The sequence below is a fragment of the Nerophis ophidion genome, linkage group LG09 (assembly GCF_033978795.1).
Source record: "Nerophis ophidion isolate RoL-2023_Sa linkage group LG09, RoL_Noph_v1.0, whole genome shotgun sequence".
Lineage (NCBI taxonomy): Eukaryota > Metazoa > Chordata > Actinopteri > Syngnathiformes > Syngnathidae > Nerophis > Nerophis ophidion.
The window spans coordinates 30,960,332-30,975,766 of NC_084619.1; the positions used below are offsets into that span (position 1 = coordinate 30,960,332).

Below are 15,435 nucleotides of genomic sequence, written 5' to 3' on the forward strand. Positions count from 1 at the left end.
CATAACCTAATTACTAAGGAATTTGTCCATCGTGTGAAAGGTGAACCGCAGCTTATTTTTACATGTTTTAGTCTTGAAATAGATGAAAAGTCCTGACCACAAATATCTTAAAGGCCTACTGAAACCCATTACTACCGACCTCGCAGTCTGATAGTTTATATATCAGTGATGAAATATTAACATTGCAACACATGCCAATACGGCCTTTTCAGTTAACTAAATTGCAATTTTAAATTTCCCGTGAAGTGTCGTGTTGAAAACATCGCGGTATGATGACGTGTGTGATGACGCGTGCGTTTGACGTCTCGGGTTGTAGCGGACATTTTTTTCCAGCCCGATCCAAGCTATAAGTAGTCTGCTTTAATCGCATAATTACACAGTATTCTGGACATCTGTGTTGCTGAATCTTTTGCAATTTGTTCAATTAATAATGGAGATGCCAAAGTAGAAAGATGGCGGTGGGAAGCGGTGTATTGCGGCTGCCTTCAGCAACACAAACACACACGGTGTTTCCTTGTTTAAAATTCCCGAAGGTGAAGCTTTAGGATGGAACAGAGCGGTCAAGCGAACATGGTTCCCGACCACATGTCAACCGGCAGGTTTCGGTGAGAAAATTGTGGTAATAAGTCGGCTCTTCCCGTAGTTAAGAGCGGAGCTTGCGTCCTCCTGCACCTGCTGCGGACTATTACCTCCTCCCACCGGAGACACTGGCGGTCACCACACCCGTGGCCACACCCATCCGACTTTCAGGTACCATATAATCTCACTAAAACACTATTAACACAATAAGCAAATAAGGGATTTTCCAGAATTATCCAAGTAAACGTATCTAATAACATCTGAATCGCTCCCACTGTCCTCGCCTTTTTTTTTCTAGTCCTTCACTCTCACTATCCTCATCCACGAATCTTTCATCCTCGCTAGAATTAATGGGGAAATTGTCGCTTTCTCGGTCCGAATCGCTCTAGCTGCTGGTGGCTATGATAGTAAACAATGTGAGGATGTGAGGCGCTCCACAACCAGTGACATCACGCGCACATCGTCTGCTACTTCCGGTACAGGCAAGGTTTTTTTATTAGCGACCAAAAGTCGCAAACTTTATCGTCGATGTTCTCAACTAAATCCTTTCAGCAAAAATATGGCAACATCGGGAAATGATCAAGTATGACACATAGAATGGACCTGCTATCCCCGTTTGAATAAAAAAATCGAATTTCAGTGGGCTTTTAAATAACAATATAAGCGATTGAAATAAATTCCTCCCCCGGCAGAAGTGCCTGCGCACCTTTACAAGGAATAAAGCTTGTTGATGATTCCCCCTGCAGAGTGTTAATGAGATGGCTGACCTGCGGGTAAGTTATGCTCTTAAATTTCCTGTAGATGCTTTTTTTCCCGCCTGCTGTCGCGGAAGCAATGAGGCGGTGAACACCCCCCTCACCCTTTACCCCCCACCCCCCCACTCCCCACCCCGCCCCCTCCACGCCGCGCAGCGAGCACAAGCATCGTTGCAGTTTGGCCACCGCTGCCTGGATCCCACGGAACACACGCACTGCTTGATTTCCAGAAAACATTTTTGTGTTTTGCCTTCGGATGTGTTGTCCCAGTGCGTGACGAGCGTTTGTATGCAGCAACTTTCACTTATGGTCGGCGAAGATGCGGGCAACTTGTGGTTTCTCCCCGGGAAACACCGCCGTGCTGCCTCTCCTGTGGATGCTGCTGGCAGGTAGGAGTCAGCATCACTTCTACTTTGCAACAATAGAGGGAATATTTTTTATTTTTTTTAAATTGTGACGAATAAAAATACGAATTTGTTGTTGGTTGTGGGTGTGACGTCATAGCCTATACAGTCTCATTGTGTCTTCTACATCTCAACACAATATCATGTAAAACAGCTCATTAAATGGACAAACTACAGCACTTCTCATTTAAAATCAAAATATAACATTTTATTTATTCCCTAAGCCCAAGCAGTGCTGACTTTGTGTGTTTGTTATGGCGCGATGGTGTCAAACTAGGGTCATATGTCATTATGATATAATCCCATTCACAATCCCACTGCCCAACTGGACTAACGGTGAATGGTCTATATTTAAAAGTGGTGCTCACGGCTCATGAGCGTGGGCATCATTGTGTCCGGCAAAGTATTTTCTCTGCAGGTCAAAAGTATTGAGATGAGGATTTACAGAAAAAAATAAGGATGCGGGGTTCACTTTGACACATTTTCTACATGCTAAACTATCTGAACAAAACATCTTAGCTTTGTGTTTTGTGAAACAAATATAATTAGTGTAATCCCTAAAATAACCCCCTTGAGATATCTATGTTTTGAATTGTATTATTATTATTTCTTACTAGAATTATTTGAATTCCATGCCAATTAAATAACTTTTTGAGGGCTTTAGCACAACAAATGTACCACATCAGCATGTTCGTCATGACCGGATGCAGGGAAACCATCAAAGACTATACACTAGCAGTGTCAAACTCATTTTAGATCGGGGGCCACATGGAGAAAAATCTATTCCCAAATTGGCCGGACTGGTAAAATCACGGCATAATAACTTAAAAATAAAGACAACGCCAGATTGTTTCCTTTGTTTGAAAGTAGAACAAGCAAATTCTGAAAATGTCTAAATCATAATGTTGTTGTTTATTTTTTTACACTTACATGTTGGGGTTAATAGTATTCCATCTTTATTTGTCATTATTTATACTTTCTAAATAAATGATGTGATAATGTTCATCAGTCAACTCATTGGTGTTCATTTTCAATCTATAAAGATAAAAAAATAATTTCAAAATCAAATTACAGGATGTTATTTATGTAATTTGCTCATTTTCCTCAACTAGTGCACTAACATCATGTATTTTTTTAAAAATTTTTAACATATGTAGCATCATCTACAAAGATACATATAATTGCTATCTAGTGGACACATTTAGAACAGCTCTTTCTTTCATTCAAAAATGTTGACTTATTTTTATACTTAGCAAACTCATCCTGCGGGCCAGATAAAAACTGTTCGCGGGCCTGATCCGGCCCACGGGCCGTACGTTTGACACCCTTGCTATACACAGTAAGGCGCACGGGTTGTCGGCTATTCTGCATGTCAGCTCCCATTTTTGGGGGGGATTTAGGCCGGATCTATTTTTTGTATGTGTGTGTGTGTTCTGCTGCAATCTGGGACATGTTTATTTTGACTGTAGAATTAAAAAACTAGCTTCAGTCCGTAAATGGCCCCTAAGCAACACATTGGACACCAGTGAGATATACCATGACTTTTTACCTTTTTCTTGATATTCTTCACCTTTTGTGTAAACCGGCCTAGAGTAGGTCAATATAAGCTTAACTATTTAAAGTAAGTTGATGCAAATAATTATTTTTAGTATAATGTGTGAAAGAGTGATTGGTCCTTCTCAAATATTGGGGCGGGCCCCCCTTTGCGATGCCAGGGGTCCTCGGGAAACGTGCTTTTTTTTGCCCTACCAGAATATAATGAAGCATATTATAACACTTGGCTTCACTGTAACCACGGTAGGAGACGAGGTCAGTTGTTTCCTTTAATGTTAGTAAGCGTACAATGTTATGCAGAAATTCAGTTCAAACTATTTTATAGACAAATTATACTATTTATAGTCACAGTGGAGAATGGGGGGAGGGGGGTTGCCAAATATTTTTTTTTCTCCCTACAGAAAATATTTGCGAAGCGATGTCTAGTGTCACGCCAAAGGATCACCTAATTAAAAATTCAAACACAGTGTTACTGTTCAAATGGTGTGTAATGTTACAGTGCCTAAAATATTAGTAACGTTTGCTAAATAAATATCTGCCTTGTTTTTAGTGAGTATTTAGGCCTACAATGCAACTGCTTTTTAATGTTGGTCACTATGGTGGTACTTGGTCAACCACTGGTCTAATATATCAAATGTTTAATGAAAAAATGGCCCTCGGCCCACCCTTTGAATACCCTTTTCCTCACTACCCTATCAGTGGTTGGTGTGGATATACTTTGCTTTTAATGTATATTTGAATTGTTATCTTTCAAAAAACATTTGAATGTCATCATTTCAGTTTGTGTTCCGGAATGAGTGCACAAAGCAAGGGTCGAAAAGGCAGGCTTGGATTAGTTTGGTGTGGAAGAGTTTAGTCATTTGCAATTAACCATGCATTTTGACATCTGACCTCGCACAGAAAACAGCACAGAACACAAAAAACTGAGTAGGTTGAAAAATGTCCTCTTTTTAGCCGACTTTGCACTGATACGTAATATGACATTGATAAAGTAAAAGTAGTGAATAAAATCATTCGGAGTGTCCAAAGTGCATTTTTTTAATATAAAAACAAAAATAATTAATGGGATATATTATTATATAATTTTCCAATTGGCTTTGTCACCTGCAGCACAAGATGTCTTGTTCAGATGGCTTATAACGTCTTTATGTAGAAAAAGGCTTACGCATGGTTCAACCTCTGTGCATGCGTCCCTCCTTGGACCAAGTTTGGATATCGCTGCTCTTTCGCTTCATACCCGGCCTTCATGCTCGTGTGCGTTTATTTCTGCAAAAGTCGACTTACGAGCAGTAAACTGCTGACCGACGTAATCTACCCAGGGGAGCTTTCTTTTCTTCTTGCAGGGCTGCTAATATGATTCATGATGATTTTCCGGGTGACATGACCGTATGTAATGTCCTCGGAATATTTGTCATGTCGACATCAGCAGCTTTATGTATTTCACAGGGCAAACAAAGCCTGATTGATGTAGCTTTGCATCAACGCACTCCATGACGTTCCTGATTGGCTGCACGCTCCTCCTCATTCCTGTTGCTCTGCTTTGATTAATAAAGTGAACGTCATTCCATGCGTGTTGTACTGGACTCCTTGCAAGATCCACTCACCTGGCTGATGTGGCAACAAAAGAGGTGGAATCTGAGGGAGATGAGGCGAGCGGCAGGTCGGGCAGGTGTGCAGCAGCTGCTCACATCTCCGGACAAACACCGGCTGTTTGTTTTCTTTAGGAAAATATTGTGTGCGATACGAGCGCACACACATTGGTTATCTGCTGCCAAAAGGACATCACATTGAATTTAGTGTCCGCTCAACCTTTTAATGACAAGGACAGAGAAGAAGAAGTTGATGGATCGCCTCAACATATCACATATACCTAAATGTTGTTTGGGGGTTTCATGAAAGCGCTGTCAGCCTTTATATCATGGTGTAAAACTCAAGGCCCGGGGGCCACATCTGGCCCGCCACATCATTCTTTATGACTCACACAAGCCTGGCAATATTATTTCAATAAAGTACTTTCTTACTAAAAGTATACTTTTTTTTCCCCCATTCTGGCGGTAAAAATATATGCACGGCATGAAATTGCATAGAAACTTCAATAGTATCCAATATTGAAATAAATATTATATTATTATTAGGGCTGTGAATCTTTGGGTGTCCCACGATTCGATTTAATATCGATTCTTGGGGTCGCGATTCGATTATATATCGATTTTTTTCGATTCAACGCAATTCTCGATTTAAAACCGATATTTTTCCGATTCAAAACGATTTTCTTATTCATTCAATACATAGGATTTCAGCAGGATCTACCCCAGTCTGCTGACAGCAGAGTAGTAGATTTTTTTTTAAAAAGCTTTTATAATTGTAAAGGACAATGTTTTATCAACTGATTGCAATAACTTAAATTTGTTTCAACTATTAAACGAACCAAAAATACGACTTATTTTATCTTTGTGAAAACATTGGACACAGTGTGTTGTCAAGCTTATGAGATGCGATGCAAGTGTAAGCCACTGTGACACTATTGTTCTTTTTTTTTTTTTTTTATAAATGTCTAATGATAATGTCAATGAGGGATTTTTAATCACTGCTATGCTGAAATTATAACTAATATTAATACTGTTTTTGATAATATTCATTTGTGTTTCGCTACTTTTGGTTTGTTCTGTGTTGTGTTTGTGTCTCCTCTCAATTGCTTTGTTTATTGAAGTTCTGAGTGTTGCTGGGTCAGGTTTGGTGTTGGAATTGGAATGCATTGTTATGGTATTGCTGTGTATTGTTTTGGTGGATTGATAAGAAAATTTAAAAAATATTTTTTTTAAAAATCGATTTAAAAAAAAAGAGAATCGATTCTGAATCGCACAACATATTCGATTCGATTCGTATTCGAATCAATTTTTTCCCACACCCCTAATTATTATACTTTCTAGACATGTATTTTTCTTAAAATAAAAACAAATACTTAAATATCTGCTTGACTTATGATTTTGAAGCAAGTTAGCCGTCAAATTGTATGTGCACTGTAAAAATGACAATAATTGTTTCTGTAAAATTTACGGCGGTTTTTAATACAGCATATTACTGCATCGTACCGCTTTGTATTATTGTAAACATCTGCAATTGCAAGTTTTACCATAATTAAGTCGGTAATTAAATACCATAATTAATTTCTGTATGGTTGTTTTTTGTTGTTTGCGTTGTTTCAAGTCTGGCAGCTCAATTGCCGGAAGAAAAAAAAGACTGGTTTTGGTTTTCCATTGACATTAATATGATGTTAAAAAAAAAAACGACAAAAAAACTCTGTATACATTTATTTATACTAAGTTGAGGTGTTTTTTTCTTTGTAAGCTACATATTTTTTACAGTGTACATAAAAATATATACAGTATTATAATCAAATGCATGGTCCAATTCATATATTATCCGCTGTTCCATGGGTAGTGATGACTGCTTTGTGGCTTTCAATGAAAACGAGTTTGACACGCCTGTTTTAAATTATACTAAAAGTTGATTTGGATTCCAATCATTTCAACATGTTTTTGTTATGGTGTATCACATTTTTGGTACAGTGCACTTCGGTTTTTGTACGCCCCACTGGGTTTGTGACCAAAATGTTCATATGCACATTAGGGCTGTACGATATATCGATTTAGAAAATGACTATATCGTGATATTCGAGTATACATTCTCATGCAGTTACTTTTAGCTGCAGGCATTACACTGCATGCGTCTCCCACTCTTTCTTTTCTCTGCTACTCACAGAGACGTAAACCAAGCGCACCTTCTTACACAAATCACGTGTGCAACGTCACATGCTCCCGCGGAGCAGAGAGGTAGCGACATGGTAACGTTACCTGTGATGCTAAGGGTGAGGTGCGGGTGGTAATATGAGAGAGAGACTGTTGTGATCCGGTTCCCGGATCACATCTTTGATCTATGTTTGAGTCCCTTTTTTGTGTTTGATTATGTTCGGACTCTTTCCGTTTCCTGAGTCATGCGCACTTCCTTGTTTTGTATTCACCACCATGGCTACTTCATTTGTTTCGCCTGCACTGGCACCTGACGCACACCTGTTTTTGATAATTGTTTTAGTACCTAAGCCCGCCTGCTACCTGAGTTCGGTCTGCATCTTTTGTTTGCTCTATGCAACAGTAGCGTTGGTTATTCTGCTTTTGTATTACCTTGCTAATTCACATCTTAGCTTACGCGCGCTTGGCACCCGCCACTTTGGACTTTTAAACTCGACTCTTGCTAACATTAGTATTTAGCTTCCCGTGCAAAGAAAAGGCACACCTTTTCTTTGCTTTTTTGTCAAGAGTTATTTTGTCTTTTTTATATTAAACACGTTCCTACCTTCTATCCTGCCTGGTCCGAAGTCCTGTAGCATCCTGGGGTGACACTTTGTGCATCAATATGCGTCCAAAACGCAACAGAGACGGTGCGAATCTGGAAACAAATGGAGGAATAATTAAGTCCCAAGAAAAACAGCACAGGATCCATCGTCCAGCGGTGGTTTGGCTTCAAGCGGGAATATGTTGAACATATATGCGGCAAAAGCGTTGCTACAAAAAGTAGCGGCACTGCTAATGTAGCGTAATTTGAAAAGTCACCCGCTAGAGAATGAGGAGTACATCTCCGGCTGGTGCCACACCAACAAAATGCCGAAGCAACAATTTCCAGATCAACAGCGTATGAAAAAAAAAGTCAACAAAAGGAGATAACGTCCACAGGAACCTAACACATAGCGAAGGACATACACCATTTGATAACCTATTATGCAGCTCATTTTTATCCGACAGTTATTGAAATATCTTGTGTGACATCATGCACAAAAGTGCACTTTATTTGTTTTTAACTATTGTAGTGGCGTTCTGTACAACAATCGAGTGCCTAAAAACAGCCTACACCACGTGTTTGTGGCTCACTTGTTGAACTTTTTTTAAAAAGCCACTATGGGCCCACAGAAAGTTACGAGTGGTAGCACTTCGATAAAGAAGGTGAGAAACACTTTTGAAGTCAATAAATAACTTGTAGCGCACTTCAAGGTGCCTCTCCCCTTCCCTCATCCTTCCCTCAAGAGTCTCGGGACATTTATACCACATTGTTTTCTGCACATGTAACTACAGTGGTACCTCGATTTTCAAATATAATTGAGTCTTGAACATGGGTCGTAAATCAATAAGTTTGTTTAGTGAAGCATAGTTCCCCATAAGAAACAATCTTAACATGAATAATTGGTTCTAGCCTCAACCATATTTCAGTAAGACTGCACACTTTGAACACACTATAATGTACAGTATGTACAAATATGTCAAACAAACATAACAAGGGGGTAATAAATCCACTATAGCTTTGTTATCAAAATAACACAACAACAACGATAAGCTGAACCGTCATAGCGTGCGCACACACAAAACAAGAACATCAACATCCATGTTGCTTAAGTATTTCCCCCCAAAAAGTTCAAAAGTAAAATAATATTTTTTTTGCAATCGGAAAACAGCAGATGATGCCACAAGGGTGATGCGCAGGGAGGGGGGAAGTGTGTGTGGGTTCCCTCTCCTCTATAAGTTTAAGTCCACAGCGAATCCCTCCTTCTTTCTAGACTGGTTGGTCGGCTTTTTAGAACGCATATTGAGTAAGCAAAGTAGACAACGCTTGGTGAATGGCGAGAAAACAAACACACGCTGAAGCACTGAGAAGTGCCAACCAAGTAATGGACTGCGTAAACAGGATGTGACGTAGGGGGCTGCGCCTCTTCAAAATGCCTGCGCGCCATGTGTACTGTTCTGCACAGGAAGTGATGTCATCAAAATGGCCACGCCCTAAGAGTTCCAGCTGTATATAAAAGGAATGAGTGAATAAAGCATTCGTATATAGAGGTATGGTTCGCACAAAGAAGCATATTTGGGTTGTAAACAGAAAAGTACACAAATGCAGGAGTTTGGTCATTGAGGTTTCACTGTATATTATTCTCTATAAAATTTTCATATTTTTAGTCGTGCTGCCAAACTATACATTTTTTTTAGCAGATTAGTCAACTTCTGCATTTGGATTAATCACAGATTTTTACTCGATTGCAGAATTCTACTTATCTTGAAAAAAGAACAATATTTAGATTAGATTAGATTAGATAGTACTTTATGTGGACACAAATGCAATTTTACTGTCAGAATGTCAAACAGGAATATGTTTGTAATGTTCTACTTGAATGCATGTGATTCATTTGCTGTAAACTTAGAAACAATTTTATCTAAAGTTCCACCAGGATGTACTGTATTTTGAAATGAATTTTGCCAGCGAGCACACCAGTCACAGTCCTTACTCATCTTGACCCTGACGTATGCATTGACCTGATCACTGACCTTATAACAACCCACAGTTAAGGTAAAGGAGCATCTGTTCTCAAAATTAATTGAGTGATCTATGCAATATTTTTTGTGATTAATCACACAAGTTAATGGATGAAATTAGACACCCCAGTGTCTGGAACAGATTTACACTTACATTATTCCTTAACGGGAAAAAATAAAAAATAATTCGTACAATTCTGTCTTTCCACCCACTGTCTGTGGTATTGTCATGTCACTTTATTTGTGCAGCTGTGCCTAATGTTGTGTCTCTTGAGCTTAATGGCATAACTGGAAAATGAATCTACTAAGCCTTATTTGTGGCTCTTTAATGTTTTAAACATTTCCCTAATGCATTACCGTTCCCGTCCTCCCTGCTGGTTGCGTGTTACTGATTGGTGAAGTGTTTCTTGCTGAGGTAATGAATCAGAGGAAATGGGCAATTAACGCTCAGTGACTAACAGCAGCCCACACTTTTAGATAAAGGAGAGAGGTTGAGGTTTTCAAATGTTGTTGAAAAGCACTTTGCTGCATAAATAACTTGCATTTATCCCACTGACCACTGGCTAATGATTAGTGCTATATTCATGCTATAATAATTGATTAAGGCCAAGAGAACCAGCAAACAGCTTTTTTCTCAATCCTTTTAGCGACTATTTGTGCGTACTCCATCACTTGCACAAGGTGAGCCACAGATGTTTTTACATAAAGGCATCGAACCGTTTATTTTCTACCATGACCGTGTTTATCTACCTTTGACCCTCTTTGCTCTTTGGTAACCTTAACCAAGCCATGTCTCCTCCATCCCAGAGGAGGCCATCATCTTTAACGTCACTCTCTTCCTCTCACTTGCATCATTTTCATCAGCATCTTTTCTCTTCTTGAGGCACCAAAGCAATAAATCTCATTTGCTGCATGCTGCTATTTGATTTAGCTGCTTATTACATTACATGATTTACTAAAGCTTCTGTTGTGTGTTGTGCCAATACGGAAGCGTCATTAATCTCCTCTATTTGTCTCTTTTGCTGTCACTGCCTCCTCTTTTAGTACAATTTGAAATCAGGTTTGTTGTTTTCCATATTTTCTATCAGGTTGTTGCTTCTCATCATGGATGCAAGGATTACAGATGTGCCAATCAATTGGCCACCGATCAGTATCAGCCGCTTTTCTTGAAAAACTATTTGATCACCATTGTTGAGTTTTGCAATCGATCACAAACGCCAATCCCCTCTGACTGACAGTATTTTTTTTAAATTATTTTAGTCCCCCGGCTGACAAGCAGCTTCCAGCTAATTATGTGTCTCCATACACACTGTGGAGGCGCTCCCCTAAGATAATAATAATCACCTCCATTATGGCAAATAAACGGAATTTCTTAGTATCTCAAGTGTCATTATCAAGTGACATTATCACTGGAGGAACAAGCCAGGAGCAGGCATGCTAACAGTTCACTTGAAACAACACCAAGAAAAACGTGTTTATTAAACTCAAAGAAGTGTGGATGGAAGCGCTTTGCAACAGACAGTTAGCAGTTATTTACAGGAAATTAACAAGTAGATTAATAAAAGAGAGGAAATTATAACATCGGCTGATAGTGTGTCAGCATTGTCAAAGTCAGTACACAACATGTAAGAGAGCGGACCAATCCATAAATTGATGGTGTCGATACCATAGATCAGTGGTTCTCAACCTTTTTTCAGTGATGTACCCCCTGTGAATTTTTTTTTACTTCAAGTACCCTCTAATCAGAGTAAAGCATTTTTGGTTGAAAAAAAGAGATAAAGAAGTAAAATACAGCACTATATCATCAGTTTCTGATTTATTAAATTGTATAACAGTGCAAAATATTGCTCATTTGTAGTGGTCTTTCTTTAAGTATTCGGGGAAAAAAAGATATAAAAATAACTAAAAACTTGTTGAAAAATAAACAAGTGATTAAATTATAAATAAAGATGTCTACTGTCATCAACTTAAAGTGCCCTCTTTGGGGATTGTAATAGAGATCCATCTGGATTCATCAATTTAATTCCAAACATTTCTTCACAAAAAAATAAATATTTAACATCAATATTTATGGAACATGTCCACAAAAAATCTAGCTGTCAACACTGAATATTGCATTGTTGCCTTTCTTTTCACAGTTTTTGAACTTGCATTAATATTTTGTTGAAGTATTATTAGATAAATATATTTATAAAGGATTTTTGAATTGTTGCTATTTTTAGAATGTTATTCAAAAAAATCTCACGTACCCCTTGGCATACCTTAAAGTACCCACAGGCGTACGTGTACCCCCATTTGAGAAACCACTGCCATAGATAGTATCAGTATATGATCGATGCTGGAGTGATAAGGTCAATATTTAAATTTTCTCTATTTTGTTCTGTTTTAATACATTTTTACAAACTTTGAGAATAGTTCCCTGGACATAGAAGGACTTGGAGCGCAAAAAAATAAAAAATAGTAGTATATAATATTTTTTCTTTTGATTAATTATTGTGTACTATTATAATTATTGTTTTGTTTGAAAAATGTATGTAATAAAACAGAATAAGGAACTTGTTTGAATGTTTTGTTGATATTAATAAACTATAAATAGCACACACCATTGAAAACATATAAAAAGGTGCAATTACTACATGTGATCAGCCAATGTCTTATTTCTTTTGCCAAAATAATCATGAGATAAAACTAATATCCGCCAGAGAAATGGTGTCGTCTACAGTGGACATTAGTTTTTTGGTACACATTTCTGGAAAAAAAGATGCAAAACACAAATTTCAACTGCATTGCAGGCACTGCAAACAAGTTGTCAAAATCTAAAATAGAAATACGAGATTTTAGTGGAAAAAACTATGGAAATCATCTAGCTGCATGAGGAGATCATTTCCCTTTGGTAAGAAATCCTAAATTAAGATTTGTATTTTTAGAAAATTAGCAGGAAGATTAAGAAATAAATAATTATTTCATTCAAATAAAACAAGCATTATTCAACTTGCAATTGCTAATTGAAGCATCCTCGAGCTGTTTTCAGAATCTTTAAACAAGATTTTCTATGTGGGTAAAACCAAAATATCTTTTTGGAATAGTTATTTTCTAAATTTTAACATTTTCAACTAGAATAGAAAAAAATATTATTATGCTTGCTAAAATTAAGATTACTAAAAATACGTAAATAGCTCTTAAAACTCTTGGAAATTTTGGGAAATACAATTTTAAATCTTGGCAAGTGGAAAATAATGTGCAGTGTGTTGGCTCTTAAATTTAACACTGACTATTGAAATCTATGTGAAACTGTGTAGTCTGCAGAAAACAAAGGTTATTTTATTGCCACCCCCCCTCTTTGTGGAGGCTTCCCTCGCGCTGTGCCTTATCCTTTAGTCAGTTATGGGTCAGGCTTCCTCCTCATGCATGGTTAGAATCTAATTTGCTGTGATGAAAGGACAAGGAGACATTGATTGAAATTGTGCCCTTTGGGAGTTTGGGCCTTTTGTTTCACACAGTCCTGAACTTAACTTATTTTCCAGTTCCTGGCTGGTGTCCTCTGTGTTTGACGAGTTACAATTAGGACTGAGACAAAGACGGACATGTGTGCCCTGGTGGTCTTAAACTGCAGATCCAGATGGGAGAGAATATTGTTTTGTGTTTCACATTCCTCCTTATTTCTGGACGTGTGACTTATGTTTTGTCAATCAACCACACACCAACTGTTTGTTCGATCCTTCACTTCTCTTGGAAATGTATTTTCCATCAGTTCATACGTTTCACCAACTAGTGGCCAAACTTTTCAGAACTTAAGTTTTTATGATGTACTGTATGTTGGAGGATCAGCGCCTCCACTTTCCATAAGGCAACAATATCCCTCCCTTTGTTGAATAATGCAATGTGTTTTTCTGTTAATGCAATTAAATGTGTAGTCTACCTTTCGAGCAAAGTAGGCTCCAGCATCCACTTGACTACGAACCGAAAAGGATAAGCAGTAGGGTGTGAAAGGATCATGTGTAGCACTGTAGAAGTTCTGAAATAACTCTTAAATATCTCGTGCTGATTTAAAAAACAGTGATACATTTATTATGATGGATAATTGATTCATCTGATTCATCTATTTTTTATCTCTCCTAAAAAAAAGTGCTGAGAAAAACCCTCAACTTGAGGTATTTCTATTTTAGTTCATTGCATTATTATAATCATATATAAAAACAAAAAGTGGCATAATAACGTAATTTATTGTTTTTCTCAGACTTGAACGGATGCAGTCTGTTTTTTTGTACTAAAATTACCATCAGGTCCATATATAAAGCGCTGAAGTAATACATCAGAAAACAGTAAAAATGCTGAACTTGTTTGTCAAAGTTATTTGGTGACGAACCCTAAGATGCAGAGATAGAGGCAGGCATTGAATGGGAAAACATGATTTAATTTAAATAATAGAACAAGAACAAACAAAAAGCGCGCACATGGACGGAATAACAAACTAAGGGTCTTTAGCCTAGAAGCTAGCAAGAAACAAAAAAGGACCTAGCGTGGAAGCTAGCAGGTAGCAAACAGGAAAAACTGGAAATGGCTAATGCTAACAGAAACAGCTTACCGCTACAACGACCAGGACAAAATGTAGTACGACAGGTAGTAGCTACAACAAAACGACACGACAGGTAGCACGACAAGAGTGACATGTGGCGACGACAATACAATGACTAGCAACTGACACAAGACAAAGCAGGTACAAATAGGAGCAGGCTGATTGGCAACGGGTGTGGCCAGGTGCCAATCAGCCGCAGCTGAGGAGGAACACAGCACTCAGGGAAACAAGACAGGAAGCTGACAAAATAAGAGCACTAAACAGGAACTAAAGACAGGAGATACTAAACACAGAGGAAACAGACAAATGCGGAGGAAAAAACTAAAACATAGACAAACTGTCAGGGGAAGAAAGCCTGACATTGTTTGCTTTTTTTTCTGCTTTAGATAATATAAAATAAGTTAATAAGAAGTTTTAGTTTCATTTCTTCCTCCAGCAGACATGCCAGCCAGGGCTGACTTAATGCATGGGTTTACCTGGGCTGAAGCCCAGGGTCCCCCACCCAATTAGATGCCCCTAATTTTGATGGTGGAATGCAATGATGGATGTTCACTGTTCAATCACAGACAACTCTGCTTCGCGTAGCGATTGTGTATTCTCTCCGGCGGCTGTGTTGTTTTGTCCTACTGCACTGAGTAGGGCGCGAACCTTCAGTATGTCGCCAGCATGAGAAGCGAGCGTGCTGACTACTTGTCATGTTTGTATTTATGAACAAAAATATTTTTAAGGTGGAAGACATTTTTGCATTGTTGTTGTTTTTTGGAGTAAGATCATTATATTTTTTTCAAACTGTTTTTGGTGGAGTTGGGAGGGGGAACAGGTTTATTAAGGTTAGGTTAAGGCAGCCCTGATGAGAGCAAATGATTGTACGTGTAATACATCCCTATATTGATGCATAGATGTACTTTTGTAGTATAAAGTTATCTTAATGTGGACGACCGTAAGGGATTACAAATTTAATTAACGTGATTAAAAAACACAGTGCGCTTAATATGAGTAATTAATTAATTGCAATTGACGCGATAATTTGACACTCCTAAAAATAACCAAAACAACATGTACTTCGTTATTATACAATGTTGTCAGTTTTATTCATGTATTTATTCCTGAAGTATTTGCTATTGTAGGGCTACAGCGATCAATTATTTCCGTAATCGAGTAATTTACCGATTATATTGTTCAATGAATCGACTAATTGAAAAAAACATACTTTA

General features: G+C 38.0%; 1 protein-coding gene across 1 annotated transcript in view; it reads left to right on the forward strand.

Annotated features, from left to right (window-relative positions):
- The first annotated feature begins 1,513 nt into the window (after positions 1 to 1,513).
- ret (ret proto-oncogene receptor tyrosine kinase) overlaps positions 1,514 to 15,435 on the forward strand; it is a 65,657-nt gene continuing 51,735 nt past the window's right edge. The window contains exon 1 of the mRNA XM_061910804.1: positions 1,514 to 1,723. Within this exon, the coding sequence (XP_061766788.1) occupies positions 1,654 to 1,723 (70 nt within the window). The 5' untranslated portion in view covers positions 1,514 to 1,653. The remainder of the gene's footprint in view (positions 1,724 to 15,435) is intronic.